The sequence below is a fragment of the Oncorhynchus mykiss genome, chromosome 6 (assembly GCF_013265735.2).
Source record: "Oncorhynchus mykiss isolate Arlee chromosome 6, USDA_OmykA_1.1, whole genome shotgun sequence".
Classification (NCBI taxonomy): Eukaryota; Metazoa; Chordata; class Actinopteri; order Salmoniformes; family Salmonidae; genus Oncorhynchus; species Oncorhynchus mykiss.
The window spans coordinates 52,708,913-52,732,062 of NC_048570.1; the positions used below are offsets into that span (position 1 = coordinate 52,708,913).

Below are 23,150 nucleotides of genomic sequence, written 5' to 3' on the forward strand. Positions count from 1 at the left end.
GGCAATTCTGCCACCTTTCAACCTCATATTCGTTACCTCCAGCACCAAACCAGTGTCTACATATGTGAAAACAGCTAGATAACAAGAAAGGACCTAAAAAATTAAATAAATGCTACTCTGTGACTTCACAGGGTAGGATTAAAAGTAAGAAAAACGAGCTTCTAGCAATGTTTTAACTTAATGTTTTATATAAAACGCAAAAATATGCCGTTTTCACATATGTAGACACTGGTATTGTGCTGGGGATAATGAAAATGAGGTTTAAAAGTGGTGGAGTTGCCCTTTAACATTAGCTAACTGGACTGAAAATGTACTTAGCAAACATTGAGTTTATATTTAGAATGAAGCAATGCCTAAATGAACACAAAAATATTTACAACTCTAAATAATCACATTGAAATGTCAACAAATATTCTAGCATTCTACCTAGAGTGTGTTCATGTAGGCAAGTAAGTATACTCACTCAGGGCACAGTTATGCTGGTCCACTTTCTTGAAGCCCGTGGGGCAGTCGCAGGTATAGGTCTTGTTGCCTGGGAGACAGAGGTGGCTGCAGCCCCCGTTGTTGGTCCCACATCGGTTACGCCCACCTGGAGAAGAGGGGGAGAGGTTAGAAGCACTCTGTGAGTGAGTGTGCAGGTGTGTTACTGACTAACAGAGTGCACCTGTGGGTGGTGTGTGTGTGTGTGTGTTTGTATGTGTGTGTGAGTGCGTTTGTATGTGCACGAAGAAGCATGTGTGTGTATTAGATTGGATGTGCGTTCATGCATGCGTATCAGTGTGTGTTTGTGTCTGACTGACCTGCGGGCTGTCTCTGCGGGTGCAGTGTGTGTATATCCATTGGGAAGTGCAGCTTGTTTCTGATGATCTCCTGGTTCTTGCCTGTGAACTTGTTGGCACTGTTGATGCTCTTGGTGTGCCAGTCTGTCCAGTAAAGGCTATCCTCAAATACCGTGATGGCAAATGGATGGGGCAAGCCTGGATGGAGAGAGAGTTAGACAGAGAGAGAGAAAGACAGAGAGAGAAATAGACAAATATATGTATTTAAAGAAGCATATGTTGTCCTTATTACTGAAACACAAGAATAGCATTGGAACATTCTCATTGACCCTGTGGTATAGAATGAGGGGGGTTACATGATTTCAAACAACAAGCACCCATTGGAGCAGCAACAAAATCAACACACAGCCACACACAAATCCCTAAACAGTTCCTCCACGAACTAAAACAAAACACCAAATAAAACCAATCTGGAGTAAAGGAACAATTATCTTCAAAGCAAAATAGCACAAAGTTGGACAAGATCTGCTTCCTCACGCCATCAAATGAGGACGAGTTAATGTTGTTGTCTTTTCAATTGTGTCCCCTATTGTATTCAACCTTAATCAGAGCTGGTTGGAGTTAGCCTGTTTCTTATTAGCCACTCGCTAATGACATAAGCTTTGGGAGTTAAATGCTAGCTCTATAGATTTCTTCTGAGAAGAAGTCCCTGTTTGACTACTTGAAGAAAGGAGGGAGGGATTGATCAAAGAAAGGAAGGAAGGGAACAATGATTTGGTCGTTTAATAGGGCCACAGTCTTGGTGGAGAACATATGTGGAACACTTCCATACCATTGTCCCTCTATTCATTCATTAGCCCAGCTGAGGTGGCCCTATTGGCCAGATTGCCTACATTTTTGGCAAAGCACAGAGAACCTCAGAGAGTGCTGAATACGCTCAACTGATGGATGGAAAGAACATCGTTTTCACCTTGTTTATTTCTGTTGGTGCTGCACAGTTTGTGGTGAGCTTGCTGCCATAAAGGTCTTACACAGGTCTAGTATTTTATACCAGGGTTTTACAGTGGGGTGTAAATGAAGAAGGGTGAAAGACCAAACCTGGGGAGAGAGGATAAGATATTATCTAACTCTTAATGTAAATGAATACTCAGATACATACAGTGCCTTGCGAAAGTATTCGGCCCCCTTGAACTTTGCGACCTTTTGCCACATTTCAGGCTTCAAACATAAAGATATAAAACTGTATTTTTTTGTGAAGAATCAACAACAAGTGGGACACAATCATGAAGTGGAACGACATTCATTGGATATTTCAAACTTTTTTAACAAATCAAAAACTGAAAAATTGGGCGTGCAAAATTATTCAGCCCCCTTAAGTTAATACTTTGTAGCGCCACCTTTTGCTGTGATTACAGCTGTAAGTCGCTTGGGGTATGTCTCTATCAGTTTTGCACATCGAGAGACTGACATTTTTTCCCATTCCTCCTTGCAAAACAGCTCGAGCTCAGTGAGGTTGGATGGAGAGCATTTGTGAACAGCAGTTTTCAGTTCTTTCCACAGATTCTCGATTGGACTCAGGTCTGGACTTTGACTTGGCCATTCTAACACCTGGATATGTTTATTTTTGAACCATTCCATTGTAGATTTTGCTTTATGTTTTGGATCATTGTCTTGTTGGAAGACAAATCTCCGTCCCAGTCTCAGGTCTTTTGCAGACTCCATCAGGTTTTCTTCCAGAATGGTCCTGTATTTGGCTCCATCCATCTTCCCATCAATTTTAACCATCTTCCCTGTCCCTGCTGAAGAAAAGCAGGCCCAAACCTTGATGTTGCCACCACCATGTTTGACAGTGGGGATGGTGTGTTCAGCTGTGTTGCTTTTACGCCAAACATAACGTTTTGCATTGTTGCCAAAAAGTTCAATTTTGGTTTCATCTGACCAGAGCACCTTCTTCCACATGTTTGGTGTGTCTCCCAGGTGGCTTGTGGCAAACTTTAAACGACACTTTTTATGGATATCTTTAAGAAATGGCTTTCTTCTTGCCACTCTTCCATAAAGGCCAGATTTGTGCAATATACGACTGATTGTTGTCCTATGGACAGAGTCTCCCACCTCAGCTGTAGATCTCTGCAGTTCATCCAGAGTGATCATGGGCCTCTTGGCTGCATCTCTGATCAGTCTTCTCCTTGTATGAGCTGAAAGTTTAGAGGGACGGCCAGGTCTTGGTAGATTTGCAGTGGTCTGATACTCCTTCCATTTCAATATTATCGCTTGCACAGTGCTCCTTGGGATGTTTAAAGCTTGGGAAATCTTGTTGTATCCAAATCCGGCTTTAAACTTCTTCACAACAGTATCTCGGACCTGCCTGGTGTGTTCCTTGTTCTTCATGATGCTCTCTGCGCTTTTAACGGACCTCTGAGACTATCACAGTGCAGGTGCATTTATACGGAGACTTGATTACACACAGGTGGATTGTATTTATCATCATTAGTCATTTAGGTCAACATTGGATCATTCAGAGATCCTCACTGAACTTCTGGCGAGAGTTTGCTGCACTGAAAGTAAAGGGGCTGAATAATTTTGTTAAAAAAGTTTGAAATATTCAATAAATGTCGTTCCACTTCATGATTGTGTCCCACTTGTTGTTGATTCTTCACAAAAAAATACAGTTTTATATCTTTATGTTTGAAGCCTGAAATGTGGCAAAAGGTCGTAAAGTTCAAGGGGGCCGAATACTTTCGCAAGGCACTGTACTTAAAGTATCATACCCTTCAGAAAAAAAAGCTTCAGGGAAAGATTGGTATTTTTCTCTCTCTCTCTCCTGTTTCTCCATCTGTCTATCTTTTTCTTTAGGTCTCCAGGTGTGTGTAAGATGATACTTGGTGTGTGTGTTCCTGATGTTATCTTCAAGGAGACACATGGTTAGACATGGGTGTGAAGGGGAGTCCGAGTTGGGTTGACGCTCTCCTCTCTCTTTCAAGGGCAGATAGCAGGAACACTGGTGGTATGTGGGTCTACTCTCTCTTTTCTGTCTCTGGTCTAAGGGATAGCTGGGCCAGCAGCTGTAAGACAACAGGGAATCTTCCATGGGGGTCTACCCACCCACATGTAACCTCTCCCCTCTCTGTCCCCACTCTTCTCCTTAACTCCCTCACTCGCTCTATTGTGTCCTTCTCGGTCTCTCCCCTACCTACTTTTCACCCCCCCCCCCCCTCCAAAAAAGCCCACATTTCTATCCCTCTCTGTCCCCACAACATCCTTCGCTATACCCCCCTCTCCTATTGTCTCCTTTACTGCCCACCCCCACCTCGCCCCCGAAGGTGCACAGGTGTGCTCAGAGGATAAGGGTGTCACCCACATCACTCACTAGATACCATGACAAAGAACTGGCATGTCTCCAAATGTTTCTCAAACGACCACACACACACAGAGATGCGCACATGCACAAAAAAAAGGCATGCATGCGTTCACACGCACACACAGGCACACACACACAGGCGCACACACACAGGCATACACACACAGGCATACACACACAGGCATACACACACAGGCACACGTTCCATTTGTTCTGCCGGTTGTCTGAGCAAACAGAGGGCCTAGTGGAGGTACAGGGCCAATTACAGGTTTTTATCCCGAGAGCACACATCAATAAAGGCTGCTCACACAGGGCTGGACGGGTACCCTCTACACCCCTGTCCTCCTCCTCCTATCACCCCTCACACACCCCTCCTCCTCTAATCAAACACTCACACAGGGCAGTGGGTAACCCTCCCTTTCCTCTCCTAAAAGACATTCACTATTCTCCCCTCCACTAATGCCACTTCTTGTTTTTAGCTGATAGGAGTTGAACCAGGTGTGGTTGTTCGCGGTAATAGCCCATCCATGACAAGGATCGACGAGTTGTGCGTTCCGTGATGCCGTTCTGCACACCACTGTTGTACTGCACCATTCTTTGTCAGTTTGTGGCTTGCCTGTTAGCTTGCACGATTATTGCCATTCTCCTTCGACCTCTCTCATCACAAGCTGTTTGACGGAAGTTTTTTGTTTGTTGCACCATTCTTAGTAAACTCTAGACACTGTCGAGCGTGAAATGCCTATGAGGGCGGTTGTTTCTGAGATAACTGGATCCAGCGCGCCTTGCACCGAAGATCATATCAAGCTCAAAGTTGCTTAGGTCACAAATTTTTCCTATTCTAACGTGTTAAATAATTAAGACAGACAAATGACTCAAGAGGGAGCCAGAGATCAAGATAACCTAACCAGAAGAAAATAACCTGTTCCTGACCCTCCTCCTTCAGCTACTGCTGGCCTTTGCAGATTCTGCCATTAAGCTCCTGAAGTTGCCGGTAATAGGCTACACCAGGGGTCGGTAACCTTTTCCATTTGGAGTGCCAAGTTATCTTACCATTTCGAACCGATCTGCGTGCCAGTTACGATTTTCAAATGCACATTTTCATGGAACAGTTTCATTTCATTTATAATAAAGTCTTCGTATCTCAAAATCATTATCATGTGTTTGATCAAAATTCTAAAAGTAAATTCTATTGCCATTGCCAACTCTGTAAAAATATCCTACATAAAGCCAAAAAATAAAAACATTGCAGCCTGCAGGTAGAAAACATCCTGTATAAATCCCATATTGACTATGCATTGTATCAACTATCAACTTTGTCTGGACTGAAGTTTGCACAAAAAAATGATTCTGGGCCCTCCCGAGTTTTCTGCGCCAGTGAGCTCCGGACAGACACAGCTGTAGGCTATTTGCGCAACGGATAAGTAATCAATTCAAATCACATTTGATTTGTCACATGCGCCGAATACAACAGGTGTTACCGAGTCAATGTGCGAAGGGTAGAGGTTAGTCGAGGTAATTTGTAAAGTGACTATGCATAGATAACAATCAGTGAGCAGCTGAGAATTTGAGAATAGTCTATGACTTGGGTGACTGTATTCTTTGACCATTTTTTGGCCCTTTCTTTGACACCGCCTAGTATATAGGTCCTGGATGTCAAGAAGCGTGGCCCCAGTGATGTACTGGGCCATACGCACTACTCTCTGTAGTGCCTTACGGTCAGATGCAGAGCAGTGGCCAAACCAGGGAGTGATGCAACTGGTCAGGATGCTCTCGATGGTGCAGCTGAATAACTTTTTGAGGATCTGGAGGCCCATGACAAATATTTTCAGTCTCCTGTTGTCGTGCCCTCTTCACAACTGTCTTGGTGTGTTTGGACCATGATAGTTTGTTGGTGATGTGGACACCAAGAAACTTGAAACACTCAACCCTCTCCACTACAGCCCTGTCGATGTTAGTGGTGGCCTGTTAGCACCTCTTTTTCTTATAGTCCACGATCAGCTCCTTTGTCTTGCTCACATTGAGACACCCTATAGGCTGTCTCATCGTTGTCGGTGATCAGGCCTACCACTGTTGTGTCGTCAGCAAACTTAGTTGAGGAACTATTGTAATTTTCAATGGATGTAAAAACTGACTTTGTTTATTTGCTGTTTGAGATGAAGAAAAAAAAATACTTTGAGAAGATCCACAGTGGTGGTGAGTTAAGACAATCAGAAATACTATCAGATCCCCAAATGGGCACATTTATAGGACTACATTTGTAGTCTAGTCTATGCCTAATCAGGAGTGCGTCCTTACGCAACATTGACCGGAGCCTTACAAATAAAATGCAATGAATAAATTGACAACTCGGAAATTAAATAAACCAAAACTTGTTCCTCACAAGTGTAGCCTAGGTTTTGCAGTCCGCAAACAAGGTGTCCACTCCGACAATGAGAATGGTAAAAGTGGTAAAATATTGAATGCATTAACAGAAATGACCTTAACCAAACAAACATTGTAGATTAGAAAGTATGGGAATTAACGGAAAATGTACTACTGGTGATACTGGTGTGCCATCATGATTAGCCCACTGAGACATGCGAAAATCAGACAGGTAACTCGTGTGCCATCAGAAATATATATATATATATATATATATATTTGCTACTGCTTGACTAAAAAATATTGGTCGACAAAAAGCCTATCGACGAAACAACCGACCAGTCGACTAAATGGGGTCAGCCCTAGCCTCGATGCCCATCTGCCTGCATGCTTTATAGAACAAGCCACAGCCACATTGAACCTAATAAACTGGTCGGCGAGTGTATGTCATTTAGCAGACGCATTTAACCAAAGCAACTTACAGTCATGCCTGCATACATCTTTTGTATGGATGACCCCAGCGAGAATCTAACCTACAGTCCTTGGCGTTGCTAACTAAGCCATACAGGACCAGGTTGTGACAACAAGCAAACATACCTATCTATCGCCTCTGTTTTTAGATGGACACTGAGGAGGACCTCCACTCCAGTCTCCCTTTGTTACGACCGGGAGCTCTTCTACACCGCTTCAAGACTGTTTGATTTGCCTCTGCAGAGCTGGAATTCTCTCTGCCCAGTTGGAATACCAAGTGGAATTGTGGCTGTGGTGAAGCCAATGTCTATGTCCCAAATCACGCCCTATTCCCTACATTGTCCACTACTTTTGACCAGATTCCAATGGGGAATTAGGGTGCCCTATATAGGGAATATGGTGCCATTTGGGACAAAGCTCATGGCTCCCACTCTCCCCATAAACAGAGGGTAGCTCAGCTTTGATTTCCAGATTGGGTGAGCCAGAAACGCTAGGCCCAATCAGCAGGCCGGGGGGAGGGTGAAGTGTGTCGGGAGTGGTGATGATCCACCGAACACTGATCTGCACTTGTCATAATATCTTTCTCACACACACACACACACACACACACACACACACACACACACACACATACATACACACACCCCCCCCCCCCCCCCCCCTTGGTTCCAAGTCACAATATTTATGCATTCATTGCTGTGTGGATGTGAGTGTGCTGTTTTTTTTTGTACAATGTAATGAACATTATTGATTAATTCCACAAGGTATGACAGAGGAGCACTAGTTTTCCTCATCTATATCATTGCTGTTTGAACTGTCTGATTGCTAATTTATTTTTTTGTATTTATTTATTTCCACCAAAGAAAACAAGTGATTGACAACAATACAGATTTTTTAAATGTTTTTTTAATAATGTGTGTGCAGGTGTGGTTGGAAGCCCAAGGGCTAATATGAAAACCACACCACAAAAAAACTATACACAATACATAAGTAAAAAAGAATAAGGTTTGTTAAAACTATTTATAAATGTATAAATTAATTGATCAATAATCATGAAAAAAAAAAAAATATATATATATATTTGTTTTGTTTAAATGTGTGTGTGCATGAGAGTGTGTGAGAGTTAGGGTATATGGAGGAGATGACTAAGTAATTTGGTTCATCAGTCTTTACTTGAAGTTAGTTATTGAGGGATGATGATGTTTTGGAAATGTGAAGAGAAGAATCCCAGAGTATGGTACCTCTATATCTGTTAAGAATTGACTGTGAGGTGTGGCAGTGGAGAGGGTGAAGGTTATTGCAGTGTCTTGCATTATATAGATGGGTTTCAGAATTAACCTGGAAGAATCCATTGAAGGCTTTAGGTAAACTGTCTGGGACGTATGACTATTTGTAGATAAAAGTGCAGAATTGGTGTACATTAATGTTGTAAATAGACAAGATATAGAGTATATTAACAAAGGTGCAGAGGAGTAATTTGTGTAGGTGGGAGCAATGTTCCCTCTAAGCTGCGTGCGTGCGTGGGCGCAGAAGAAATATGAGCCTGCGCAGAGAAGCACGAGATTCAACTTCACTTCAACTTCGCTCTACTGTGGGAATTGTTATCGAATCTATGCAATATTAGCCACTTTCAATGTAATATACCGAAAAAAAAAACGATCTACGCAAGATTTCGTGTACAAAACTAACTGTACAAGATATTTTTTTGTAGGCAGAGCGCATTGGAGTAGGATTCTACTGCATTGACAGGCAAGACTCAGGCCCATACTCTACACAGACCAGTGTGCCATAACCAATCAGAGATGCAGTAGGCCTATATGCAAATAACCATACAGTGGGGCAAAAAAGTATTTAGTCAGCCACCAATTGTGCAAGTTCTCCCACTTAAAAATATGAGAGAGGCCTGTAATATTCATCATAGGTACACGTCAACTATGACATACAAAATGAGAAAAAAATCCAGGAAATCACATTGTAGGATTTTTAATGAATTTATTTGCAAATTATGGTGGAAAATAAGTATTTGGTCAATTGCAAAAGTTTATCTCAATACTTTGTTAAATACCCTTTTTTGGCAATGACAGAGGTCAAACGTTTTCTGTAAGTCTTCACAAGGTTTTCACACACTGTTGCTGGTATTTTGGCCCATTCCTCCATGCAGATCTCCTCTAGAGCATTGATGTTTTGGGGCTGTTGCTGGGCAACACGGAATTTCAACTCCCTCCAAAGATTTTCTATGGGGTTGAGATCTGGAGACTGGATAGGCCACTCCAGGACCTTTAAATGCTTCTTACAAAGCCACTCCTTCGTGGCCCGGGCGTGTTTTGGATCATTGTCATGCTGAAAGACCCAGCCACGTTTCATCTTCAATGCCCTTGCTGATGGAAGGAGGTTTTCGCTCAAAATCTCACGATACATGGCCCCATTCATTCTTTCCTTTACATGGATCAGTCGTCCTGGTCCCTTTGCAGAAAAACAGCCCCAAAGCATGATGTTTCCACCCCCATGCGTTTTACAGTAGGTATGGTGTTCTTTGGATGCAACTCAGCATTCTTTGTCCTCCAAACACGACGAGTTGAGTTTTTACCAAAAAGTTATATTTTGGTTTCATCTAACCATATGACATTCTCCCAATCTTCTTCTGGATCATCCAAATGCTCTCTAGCAAACTTTAGACGGGCCTGGACATACTGGCTTAAGCAGGGGGACACGTCTGGCACTGCAGGATTTGAGTCCCTGGCGGCGTAGTGTGTTACTGATGGTAGGCTTTGTTACTTTGGTCCCAGCTCTCTGCAGGTCATTCACTAGGTCCCCCCGTGTGGTTCTGGGATTTTTGCTCACCGTTCTTGTGATCATTTTGACCCCACGGGGTGAGATCTTGCGTGGAGCCCCAGATCGAGGGAGATTATCAGTGGTCTTGTATGTCTTCCATTTCCTAATAATTGCGCCCACAGTTGATTTCTTCAAACCAAGCTGCTTACCTATTGCAGATTCAGTCTTCCCAGCCTGGTGCAGGTCTACAATTTTGTTTCTGGTGTCCTTTGACAGCTCTTTGGTCTTGGCCATAGTGGAGTTTGGAGTGTGACTGTTTGAGGTTGTGGACAGGTGTCTTTTAAACTGATAACAAGTTCAAACAGGTGCCATTAATACAGGTAATGAGTGGAGGACCGAGGAGCTTCTTAAAGAAGAAGTTACATGTCTGTGAGAGCCAGAAATCTTGCTTGTTTGTAGATGACCATATACTTATTTTCCACCATAATTTGCAAATAAATTCATTAAAAATCCTACAATGTGATATTTTGGATTTTCTTTTCTCATTTTGTCCGTCATAGTTGAAGTGTACCTATGATGAAAATTACAGGCCTCTCTCATCTTTTTATGTGGGAGAACTTGCACAATTGGTGGCTGACTAAATACTTTTTTGCCCCACTGTATATGGATCTGTGCAATTGACTTTGAACTGGACTGTGTTTAGGCTACAGTATGAGTGGTCATGAGTAGATGCGCTTGTTTTGAGATCAGTGAGAGCTGCATGTTCACATTTGTTCATATTCTTTGCAAGTGAGTGAGTTATTACCCCAGTTATAGCTAATTTCTAGTCAACAATTTGGGAGTGGTTGCTTCCAACAAGAGCACAAAATGTGTGCATTTCTAGCCATCTAATCAGGTAAAGAGCTTTTTTATGTCTTAAAGGGGAAGTGTTGTATTTCGAGAAGGTCTTAAATGAGATAAGTACCCAATAGGCAGAACGTAGAATAATTTGTCTGATTCTTTGTAATAATGGTATGGGAATAATAATGAATTTTATTTTGTAGAGTGGTTTCTTCCATCAAACATTTTCATTCCCCTTCTTGTCTGAAGGACAAGTGGATAAGCAGGTTAATGTCAAGCCCTGCATGTTTTTTTTTCTCCAAAAGTCTCATGGAATGTAGGCATTGAACACGACACATTGGCTGCTACTGTAGGCTGAATGATAGAACAGCTATTTCCATGTTAAAATATTATGGGGTGCATTTTTCTCCATTGTTTTTTAAGGTAGGCCATTCAGGTAGGCCTACATTATGATCAAATAGCCACAGTAGCCTACTTGATCACTTAAAACTAACTTAAAGTGGGTACAACCTCAGTGTTCACACTAAGCGTGTGCAGGGCGTTGCACAACATTTTCACAACTTTCAAGTGTGAGCTCAGTGCCGAAACAGTTTTGAGGGAACATTGGGTAGGAGGCATATGTACTTGCCCAGACAATATTACATAAATAAGATATGGGTAAATTAATCTATTGTATAAAGTTAGGAAGCAAGCCTGAAGAACCAAATCACTAATCTTTCTGATACCAACAGATTTTATCACTTCGCATCGGACAAATTGAATATGATCTTTCCAGGATAACTTTCATCAATTAGAACTCAGTGGATGTGGAATTTAGTGGATGTGACTGGTTCCATTTAATTCACACACATTTTTTTTTTTACAAAATGTATTATTCTTACTAGTGAATACAATAAAGTTGGGATTTCTTTTTACATTTCAAGATAATTTGTTTATCTGGAACCATTCAGTAAATATGACATTATTATTTAGTGAGATAAAATTATTGTGTGATAAAATAAAATGTATATAATCAGCAAAGAAAATGGGAAGTACAGTAGAAAACACAGCAGCAAGGTCATTGACATAGATTAGAAATAACAGGTCTAATTATTCAACCATGTGGCACGCCACAGGATATCATGGCCCTGGTAGATGCAAAGCTCAATGCATAACCAAATTGTTCTCTATCATAAACTTAACTATATAGTCAATTACATGTATAATCATGAAAACCGTATTAATGCAATTTAGAAAGTAATATTTCATGATCATCCGTGTCAAACACTTTGGATACATTTAAAAAATATGCCGAGAGCGTATTCATTGTTGTTCAGGGCTGTAAAGATTTTATCCACAATGATGACGATTTATGTTTTTTAGTTCAGTTATTGTTCATTATTGTCAGTTACAATTATATGATTATTGTGCCTGCCCTACTCCGCTATACTTTCTCTTTTCTGTACCAACTGCTAAGGCCACGTTCTATCACTATCAATTTCAAGCTTCTGCCTCCAACCCAGGGAAACACTTCTCCAACCTCCATAACCCTCTTTGCAAACAACTTTGAAAACAAAAGGCTGACGACGTCCACTACTCATTCATGAGCCCAAGGATCCCACTCACACAGAACTACCTTAGGCCTTGACCTCTTTCTTGCCTCCCTCCAGATGAAATCCTGCGACTAATGATATCTGGCCGCCCAACAACCTACCCACTTGACCCAATCCCCTCCTCCCTTCTCCAGACCATCTCTGGAGATATTTTCCCATTCACCACTTCCCCCATCAACTCATCCCTGACCACTGGCTGCTTCCCCTCTGACTTCAAAATGGCCAGTTGCTTCCCTCCTTAAAAAACCAACACTTGAGCACTGACTTTAAACTTCAGACCGGTATCCATTCTTTATTTTGTTTCCAAAACACTTGAGCGTGCTGTCTCTGACCAACTCTCTTGTTATCTCTTTCAGAACGATTTTTTTTACCTTAACCAGTCAGGTTTCAAAACGGCTCATTTAACTGAGATCACTCTCCTCTATGTCACAGAGGCTCTCTCCTATGCCAAAGCTGACTCTCTCTTCTCTCTTGTTCAAATTCGCCTAGATCTATCCGCTGCCTTTGACACTGTGAACCATCAGATCCTCCTCTCCAACCTCTCAGGGTTGGGCGTCTCAGGCTCTGCACACTCCTGGATTGCATCCTACCTGGCAAGTCGCTCCTACCAGGTGGCGTGGAGAGGATCTGTTTATGCACCAAGTGCTCTCACTTCTGGTTTCCCGCAGGGCTCAGCTCTAGGCCCTCTCCTCTTTTCTCTATACACCAAGTCACTTGGCTTACTCATATCCTCACATGATCTCTCCTATCATTGTTATGCAGATGACAACTCAAATACTCTTCCCTTACCCCCCTTCTGACACCTAGGTGGCGACACGCATCTATGCGTGCCTGGCAGATATCTCAGCTTGGACGTTGGCCCACCACCTCAAACGCAACAAAACGGAGCTACTCTTCCTCCCGGTGAAGGCCTGTTTGCTCAAAGCCCTCTACATCACAGTTGACAACTCCACGGTGTCCCCCTCCAAGAGTGCAAAGAACTTCGGCGTGACCCTGGACAACATCCTGTTGTTCTCTGCAAACGTCAAAGAAGTGACTTGCTCCTGCAGGTTCATGCTCTACAACATCCATAGAGTACAACCTTTCCTCACACAGGAAGTGTCGCAGGTCCTAATCCAGGCACTTGTCATCTGTCGTCAGAGACCTGGCAGTGTGGTGCCAGGACAACAACCTCTCCCTCAATGTGAGCAAGACAAAGAGCTGATCGTGGACTACAGGAAAAGGCGGAACAGGCCCCCATTAACATTGATAGGGCTGTAGTGGAGAGGTTTGAGAGATTCAAGTTCCTTGGTGTCCATTTCACCAACGAACTATCATGGTCCAAACGCACCAAGACATTCGTGAAGAGGGCAAGACAACAACCTTTCCCCCTCAGGAGACTGAAAAGTTTTGGCATGGGTCCCCAGATCTTCAAAAAGTTCTACAGCTGCACTATCAAGAGCATCCTCACCAGTTGCATTCCCGTCTGGTATGACAACTGCTCTGCACCTGACCGTAAGGTGCTACAGAGGGTAGTGCGTAAGGCCTAGTACATCACTGGGGCCAAGCTTCCTGCCATCCAGGACCTCTATACTAGGCGGTGTCAGAGGAAAGCCCATAAAATTGTCATATACTCCAGTCACCCAAGTCATAGACTGCTCTCTCTGCTACCGCACGGTAAGCGGTACCGGAGTGCCAAGTCTAGGACCAAAAGGCTCCTTAACAACTTCTACCCCCAAGCCATAAGACTGATGAACAAATAACCCCCCACCCATTTGTTTTTACATTGCTGCTACTCTCTGTTTATTATCTATGCATAGTCACTTTACACCTACCTATATGAACAAATTACCTCGATTAACCTGTACACCCTGTACATAACCTCGTTATTGATATTTTATTGTGTTACATTTGATAATTTTTTATTTTAGTTTATTTGGTAAATATTTTCTTAATTCTTTCTTGAACTGGTTAAGGGCTTGTAAGTAAGCATTTCATGGTAAGGTCTACACCTGTTTTATTCAGCGCATTTTACAAATAAAGTTTGATTGGATTTGTGAGAGTGTGGGTGTGTATGAATGGTGGGTAACAACCCAATTGCACATTAGATGACGCTTTGGCAGTATGGATGAGCCTAGTATGTTGATATTTATTGCTTACTGCATATGTTTTTACTAAACAATATATGATTAGTTCACAGTATACACTTTTATTAAGCTGTAGGCAAGAACAATTTCGAACATGGCCTGTGTGTGTGTCTGTGTTTGGTTCCCTGGTGTCCTTACCTTGGCTGATGACGGCCTTACGGTTCCGTCCGTCAAGGTCAGCTCTTTCGATGACGTGATGCTTGGCGTCCACCCAGTACATACGGTGCCCGGCATAGTCGATGGTCAGCCCGTTGGGCCAGAACAAGTGGGTGTCGGCGATGACGCGGCGGTTGGAGCCGTCCATGTTGGCATACTCGATACGAGGAGTGTTACCCCAGTCCGTCCAGTAGATCTTACTGATGGGGTGGGAAAAAGTCAGGGAAACTTAGGGTTAGGTTGTCATTGTCCAACAAAAGAGTGGTCACAAATCATAGGACAAACACCATTCAGACCTGGGATCAAATTGAAATAATTTAGCTGCTCTATATCAAGTTTTCCTGGCGCAATGGAACCAATGCAGTAGTCCCATAAGTGCAAACCCCGCCCATCTGTCACTCCATGCAGGCTTATCAAACTAAGTTCAAAGTGATTTCCATGTGGAGTGGAAAAACATCAACAAATAGGAAACTGACAGTTCTCAGTGTAGCTAGCTAACATGCTAACCTTGGCGAGCTGTTTTGCTAACCTTATGTTTTTCTTACTACACCATATTAAAATTCACCACCGATGGAAACAAGTATCTTTGATCTCGCCATCTATTGTTATCTGCAAATTTTTGACATCTTCCACAACAGACAAGCATTTTTCTACATTGTAATGGACACAGTGTAACATTTGATAGGCAGGCTTCGGCAGAGGTACAGCAAAGCCAAGTCAGCCCGTGCTCATGGTTCTCACAGGGGAAGTTAAATTATAGGCTATAATGATTTTGCTCATGATGCACGTTGCATCGGACACGAAACACCAATACAAATGTAACAACCGCACAACAAAATACAAAAACAAGTTCCTTGAATTTTCCTTCGCGGGTGCCTGTTCATTATAGGACAGTGGGTGGTTTAGCTGCACCAATCAAAGCAGTGAAGCATGTTGTGAAGCTAGACTTTAGTGGTCAAATGCAATAATATCACCCAATTATACCATTTATAAAATGGTCATGTATATACACTGCTCAAAAAAATTAAGGGAACACTTAAACAACACAATGTAACTCCAAGTCATTCACACTTCTGTGAAATCAAACTGTCCACTTAGGAAGCAACACTGATTGACAATAAATTTCACATGCTGTTGTGCAAATGGAATAGAAAACAGGTGGAACCACCCCCAATAAAGGAGTGGTTCTGCAGGTGGTGACCACAGATCACTTCTCAGTTCCTATGCTTCCTGGCTGATGTTTTGGTCACTTTTGAATGCTGGCGGTGCTTTCACTCTAGTGGTAGCATGAGACGGAGTCTACAACTCACACAAGTGGCTCAGGTAGTGCAGCTCATCCAGGATGGCACATCAATGCGAGCTGTGGCAAGAAGGTTTGCTGTGTCTGTCAGGGTAGTGTCCAGAGCATGGAGGCGCTACCAGGAGACAGGCCAGTACATCAGGAGACGTGGAGGAGGCCGTAGGAGGGCAACAACCCAGCAGCAGGACTGCTACCTCCACCTTTGTGCAAGGAGGAGCAGGAGGAGCACTGCCAGAGCCCTGCAAAATGACCTCCAGCAGGCCACAAATGTGCATGTGTCTGACTCCATGAGGGTGGTATGAGGGCCCGATGTCCACAGGTGGAGGTTGTGCTTACAGCCCAACACCGTGCAGGACGTTTGGCATTTGCCAGAGAACACCAAGATTGGCAAATTCGCCACTGGCGCCCTGTGCTCTTCACAGATGAAAGCAGGTTCACACTGAGCACATGTGACAGACGTGACAGAGTCTGGAGACGCCGTGGAGAACGTTCTGCTGCCTGCAACATCCTCCAGCATGACCGGTTTGGCGGTGGGTCAGTCATGGTGTGGGGTGGTATTTCTTTGGGGGGCCGCACAGCCCTCCATGTGCTCGCCAGAGGTAGCCTCCCTGCCATTAGGTACCGAGATGAGATCCTCAGACCCTTTGTGAGACCATATGCTGATGCGGTTGGCCCTGGGTTCCTCCTAATGCAAGACAATGCTAGACCTCATGTGGCTGGAGTGTGTCAGCAGTTCCTGCAAGAGGAAGGCATTGATGCTATGGGCTGGCCCCCCCGTTCCCCAGATCTGAATCCAATTGAGCACATCTGGGACATCATGTCTCGCTCCATCCACCAACGCCACGTTGCACCACCTCATCAGGTGCATGCCCAGGCATTGTAGGGAGGTCATACAGGCACGTGGAGGCCACACACACTACTGAGCCTCATTTTGACTTGTTTTAAGGACATTACATCAAAGTTGGATCAGCCTGTAGTGTGGTTTTCCACTTTAATTTTGAGTGTGACTCCAAATCCAGACCTCCATGGGTTGATAAATTTGATTTCCATTGATAATTTTTGCGTGATTTTCTTGTCAGCACATTCAACTATGTAAAGAAAAAAGTATTTAATAAGAATATTTAATTCAGATCTAGGATGTGTTATTTTAGTGTTCCCTTTATTTTTTTGAGCAGTGTATATATACAGTACCAGTCAAAAGTTTGGACACACCTACTCATTCAATTTTTCAATTATTTTTTAAAACTATTTTCTTATAATAATAAAGACATCAAAACTATGAAATAACATATGGAATCATGAGAAATCAACAAATTAGATTTAACATTTTAGATTCTTCGAAGTAGCCACCCTTTGCCTCGATGACAGTTTTGTACACTCTTGGCATCCTCTCAACCAGCTTCACCTGGAATGCTTTTCCAACAGTCTTGAAGATATTCCCACATATGCTGAGCACTTGTTGGTTGCTTTTCCTACACTCTGCGGTCCAACTCATCCCAAACCATCTCCATTGGGTTGAGGTTGTGTGATTGTGGAGGCCAGGTCATCTGATGCAGCACTCCATCACTCTCCTTCTTGGTCAAATAGCCCTTACACAGCCTGAAATTGTGTTGGGTCATTGTCCTGTTGAAAAACAAATGATAGTCCCACTAAGCTCAAACCAGATGGGATGGTGTATCACTTCAGAATGCTGCGGTAGCCATACTGGTTAAGTGTGCCTTGAATTCTAAATAAACCACTGAGAGTGTGACCAGCAAAGCACCCCCACACCAACACACCTCCTCCTCCATGCTTCAGTGTGGGAACCACACATGCAGATATCATCCATTCACCTACGCCGTGTCTCACAAAGACAATGAGGTTGGACCCAAAAATGTCAAATTTGGACTCATCAGACCAAAGGACAGATTTCCACCGGTCTAATGTCCATTCTTCGTGTTTCTTGACCCAAGCAAGTCTCTTCTTCTTATTGTTGTCCTTTAGTAGTGGTTTCTTTGCAGCAATTCGATCATGAAGGCCTGATTCACACAGTCTACTCCGAACAGTTGATGTTGAGATGTGTTTGTTACTTGAACTGTGTGAAGAAATTATTTGGGCTGCAATCTGTGGTGCAGTTAACTCTAAGGAACTTATCCTCTGCAGCAAAGGTAACTCTGGGTCTTCCTTTCCTGTGGCGGTCCTCATGAGAGCCAGTTTCATCATAGCGCTTCAAGGTTTTTGCGACTGTACTAGATGAAACTTTCAAAGTTCTTGAAATGTTCCGCATTGAATGACCATCATGTCGTAAAGTAATGACGGACTGTCGTTTCTCTGCTTATTTGAGCTGTTCTTGCCATAACATGGACTTGGTCTTTTACCAAATAGGTAAATAGGCAATTGTTGTGCAACAAGTCTATCACAGTGCCATCCGTTTTGTCACCAAAGCCCCATACACTACCCACCATTGCGACCTGTACTCTCTCGTTGGTTGGCCACAGGTTATCTACAAGTCTCTACTAGGTAAAGCCCCGCCTTATCTCAGCTCAATGGTCACCATAGCAGCACCCACTCATAGCACGCGCTCCAGCAGGTATATCTCACTGGTCACCCACAAAGCCAATTCCTCCGTTGGTCGTCTTTCCTTCCAGTTCTCTGCTGCCCATGACTGGAACGAATTGCAAAAATCTCTGAAGCTGGAGACTCACATCTCCCTCACTAGCTTTAAGCACCAGCTGTCAGAGCAGCTTACAGATCACTGCACCTGTACATAGCCCATCGGTAAACAGCCCATCTATCTACCTACCTCATCCCCATACTGGTATTTATTTATTTATTTTGCACCCCAGTATCTCTACCTGCACATTCACCGTCTGCCGATCTACCATTCCAGTGTTTAATTGCTATATTGTAATTACTTCTCCACCATGGCCTATTTATTTCCGTAACTTACCTCATTTGCACTCACTTTATATAGACTTTTTGTTTTATTTTGTTCTACTGTATTATTGACTGTATGTTTTGTTTATTCCATGTTTAACTCTGTGTTGTTGTATGTGTCGAATTGCTACGCTTTATCTTGGCCAGGTCGCATTTGCAAATGAGAACTTGTTCTCAACTAGCCTACCTGGTTAAATAAAGGTGAAATAAATAAAATAAAAAACATAATGGGTAAGCTCTTTGTTGAAAAAAAGTGCATTTCCACATGTGGTACTGTAAGGCCGAGATAAAAGTGAAATCTGCTCTTAGTTAAATAGTTGTTCCAGATATAAAGTGCCAGAGTCTAGCATCTAATCCCAAGATCAAGTCCCTGGTTTATTTTCCATCAACATGAAAACTCAAGGCTGCTACTGCAACCAGCAGAGAAAGCAAGGAAACAAATTCAGACCTGCCAACCCTTAGCAGTTTCACTTTAGTGCTGCACCCCTAGCCCCGGACCCCACGACAGCGCATGTGCGACACTTACACTGCTCGTGCTGATGTAGGCCTAAGTTTGAGTAGGAGAGAGGTCTGGAAGTTGTGAAGTTGGAGAAGGAAATTGGAGCATTTAGCTTTTTTTAAAAACATTTTTTTACCTGTAACTGCCATTTACTGAAACCTTAAATGATATTAAACAATGCAGCCAGCAAAGTAGTCTAGTGTGTGATCCTAAATTAAATTCAGGTGGTCTCAATGACTCTTTTTCTAGGTTAAATTTAGGAGTAATGATCATTCTAATTCATAGGTATCTTAATATGGAAACTCTAGTAGAAATGTAAACTGTCTTCTTAATTTGTAGCTAACTACCTGTTTTGTATTGACACATTAGTTAATAAGCTATCTAAGAAATAATATTGGTTAAGTGCTTAACTAACACATACAATTTTGGAAAACGTATTTGGCAAACAGTCCGTTCTCAATTTACCTCACACATCAGTGGTATCAACAGACGAGTGGAGAGCTGCCAACCAGCTGCAGGGAGGAAAATAGTACTACGACTACGGGGGGGCGGTGAAGGCCGGAGTGGAGAGCTAGAGATTTTTTCTCCTCGTCCGAGTCCTATGATTGGTTCAGCTCCAACTTCAGACGGTTGAGTTAAAAACCACAATGTGCTCAGAAGTCTATTTTGGTGTATTTTAGGGTCATTTTTTTGTACCAGCGTACTTAGACCTGATATTGCGTGTATGGTACACAAAATGCGTGTAGGTTGATAGGTAGGGATAGAGAAGAGAAAGGGAGAGATCCTACTTACCCCTCTATAGGGTGCAGTGCGATGGCTCGGGGTTTCTCCATGCTCTGCCATAGGAGGACCTTGCGGTGGGTTCCATCCAGATTGGCCACCTCAATACGGGACGTCCCTGAGTCAGTCCAGTATAGCTTGTCATGGATCCAGTCTATAGCCAGACCACCTAGAGGGAGAGACCAGGGTCATGTTCATTAGGTACCAAACAGAGGAAAATGGACTGAAACCGGGAGGGACTGTCTTGACTTGTCCAATTAAAAACACAATTTTTAGTTTTCCATTGCAAAAGTTTTAAAACATGTTATGTTGCATGCCCTAATAAACACAACCCGGGAAGTCAACAGATGGTAATTTTAAAATGTGGCAAAATAATTTGGGGAAAAGTGTAGAAGCTAAATTCAGATTTGGGATTAGAGGGTGGCAGGTAGCCTAGAGGTTAGAGCGTTGGGCCAGTAACCGAAAGATTGGTAGTTCGAATTCCTGAGCCGACTAGGTGAAACATCTGTTGATCTGCCCTTGAGCAAGGCACTTAACCCTAATTGCTCCATTAACCCTAATTGCTCCAGGGTTGCCGTCAATAATAGCCGATTCCTGGCCGTGATCCCACTCTCTGAGGGTGTCTCAGGGGGAGTGGGATATGCAAAAAGACACATTTCCATTTCGCACCACACACAAGTTACACAGAACAAATATAAGCCCCCCTCTACTTGACCTTTTTGGATTAGAAAATGCCATCCATTTGTCTTCATCAGCATGGCCAGATTGTGTTGACTCGTCATTTGTCTTAAACCTTGAATTATGACTGTTGCAGTGCTGTACATTCTATGTTGATACATGTTCTGACTGTAGTAAAACCATGTGTGGTCGTAGTTATAACTGGGCTTTCCTTTACATAATTGTGAGTGCACAGAATGTAGCATGAGCACTTGTGATTGTATCCATGCTGGTGGAAACCACCTGCTATGCATTCTACTGTGTGTGTTTTGACTAGAGTTAGACCATAAATGGTCATGTGCATACCTGGACTCTCTAAGCCAGTGGAAACCACTTCCTCCACATTGCTCCCGTTTAGGTTAGCCTTCATGATGCGATCGAGCGTGACATCAGACCAGAAGACCAGCTCCTGGTTGTGGTGGAAGTCCAGAGCGATGGCATTTTCCAGGTTGTTCAGCAGCAGAGTGTACTCTGACCGGTGGGGCAACACCTGGCGGATGTCTATACGGTTCGCAAACAGCAGCACTGGCTCAGGACCTAATGGAGGGGTATAGAGAGGAGGGAGGGAAAGGAAAGAGGGAGGGTAGTGACAAGCAAAATGAGGGGTTAAGAAAGTGAGAGAAAGAGAGAGAGAGAGAGAGAGAGAGGAGAGGGTGTGGAGTGCAAGGGAGAGAGGAAAAGACAGGAAAAACTCAGCTCTTGCAGGAAACTCCAGCCATCACTTTCAATAAGACCCAACATTAATATTGGTCAGTCAGTCAAGTACATCCCCTGGCCACTGGAACCCAAGCAGAGATGCTTGACCGGGGTTCACCAGTGATACACACCAGATTTGAGGGGTGCTGTATTGGCAATGTAGTGGACCCTAGCTCCATATCCATATCTAAATCTATAACAGACCAGGCCTGCATTTTAAATGGCTCCCTATTGCTTTATAGTAAACTACTGTGAGATATAAGGTGGCATTTGGGATGCGACCAAGCACTTGCTTTTCTGACCTTAAACCATGAGCTAACCTCAGCCACAGTCCAACTCCCTCAAGCTAAGCAAGGGATGCGGTTACAATTAAATACAGATGAAACATGTTTGCATATTTTTAAACACAACTATGACGCATATGGGTCACCCGCTACCTAGGGCAGAGTAGGGAAAATGGTTTTAATTAAATGCAGGCAAAACATGTTTAGGTAAACAACTTTCCCAGGTGCTCACAATCCCTCCACATGTTGAAGCCAAACGTCTTAAATTGAAAGATTGTGAGTGAACTCACCCAGCGCCTTGCAGCTGCGCTTGTCAGGCCTCAGCTCATAGCCCTGCACACACCAGCACTGGAACCCTCCCTCTATGTTGGTACAGCCCTGGCTGCAGTAGCCCTCCTCTGCACACTCATCCACATCTGGGAACAGTCCATATAGACAGGTGGGTGAGTGGGGGAGGGGTAAGAGAATGTATGAAGATGCGGCGTGTGTAAACACCTCAAATATATACATTTTCAATCAACTCATTATAAAATCCGCAGAGCTCATATACATTGAATTTTTTTAGTCTCTCATCGCAAGCACACACACGGGGTGTAGTCTCACCCTGGCAGGCCCTGCCATCCTCCATCAGTCTGTAGCCAGTATGACAGGTACACTGTACCAGACCTCTGGCCATCTGACATTTCTGAGAACAGCCTCCGTTATTCAGGTTACAGTTGCCATCGCTGGACCGTGGGCCTACACTCAAACACACACACTTGTTAGAGAGATGTTATGATGTGGAGCCTTACAGAAGTTTCCGAATAAGTCCCCAAACACACACGGCACACCCACCCCACACCCTTCCCCTTATACAGTCAGACATAACTCACGGCAGTCCTGGTGAGGGTGTTCATCAGTCCCATCTCCACAGTCGCTGACCTCATTACAGACCTTCCTCTGGCCAATACAGCGGCCGTTACCACACAGAAACTGGTCTGGAGCACATGGAGGGGTGTCTGGTGGGGAGATAGATGGAGAAAGTTACAATGGCCTGGAAAAAAGCTGCAAAGAACAATGAACAACATCTGAAAACTCCTTTGGCTGTATCTCAAATGGCACCCCTTGAGTCCTGGTCAAAAGAAGTGCACTATATAGGGAATAGGGTACCATTTGGGGATGTAGCCTCTGACTTTTGAAGGATAGACACAAAAGGACTGTGGGGTAATGGTAACTGTTCTTTAGATTGACTGAATCTAGACTCCACCCTGGGTGCAGTGATCATCCAAAATCAAATCAAACTTTATATGTCACATGCGCCAAATACTACAAATCAAAGCAAATCGTATAAGTCACATGCGCCGAATACAACAGGTTTAGATCTTACAGTGAAATGAATACTTACGAGCCCCAAATCAATAATGCAGTTTTAAAAAATACCGACAAGAATAAGAAATAAAAGTAACAAGTAATTAAAGAGCAGCAGTAAAATAACAATAGCAAGACTATATACAGGGGGGTACC

The 23,150-nt window shown here is 43.3% G+C and overlaps 1 protein-coding gene across 4 annotated transcripts in view; it reads right to left on the minus strand.

Moving 5' to 3' along the window:
* The window catches only part of lrp4 (low density lipoprotein receptor-related protein 4), a 218,433-nt gene that overhangs the window by 35,252 nt on the left and 160,031 nt on the right, over positions 1 to 23,150 (minus strand). For all 4 annotated transcript variants that reach the window (XM_021606795.2, XM_021606794.2, XM_036980426.1 and 1 more), the window contains exons 9-16: positions 22,520 to 22,645; positions 22,251 to 22,385; positions 21,938 to 22,063; positions 20,974 to 21,204; positions 19,963 to 20,119; positions 14,438 to 14,655; positions 801 to 977; positions 464 to 589 (exon numbers count right to left, since the gene is read on the minus strand). In XM_021606795.2, the coding sequence (XP_021462470.2) occupies positions 464 to 589; positions 801 to 977; positions 14,438 to 14,655; positions 19,963 to 20,119; positions 20,974 to 21,204; positions 21,938 to 22,063; positions 22,251 to 22,385; positions 22,520 to 22,645 (1,296 nt within the window). The remainder of the gene's footprint in view (positions 1 to 463; positions 590 to 800; positions 978 to 14,437; positions 14,656 to 19,962; positions 20,120 to 20,973; positions 21,205 to 21,937; positions 22,064 to 22,250; positions 22,386 to 22,519; positions 22,646 to 23,150) is intronic.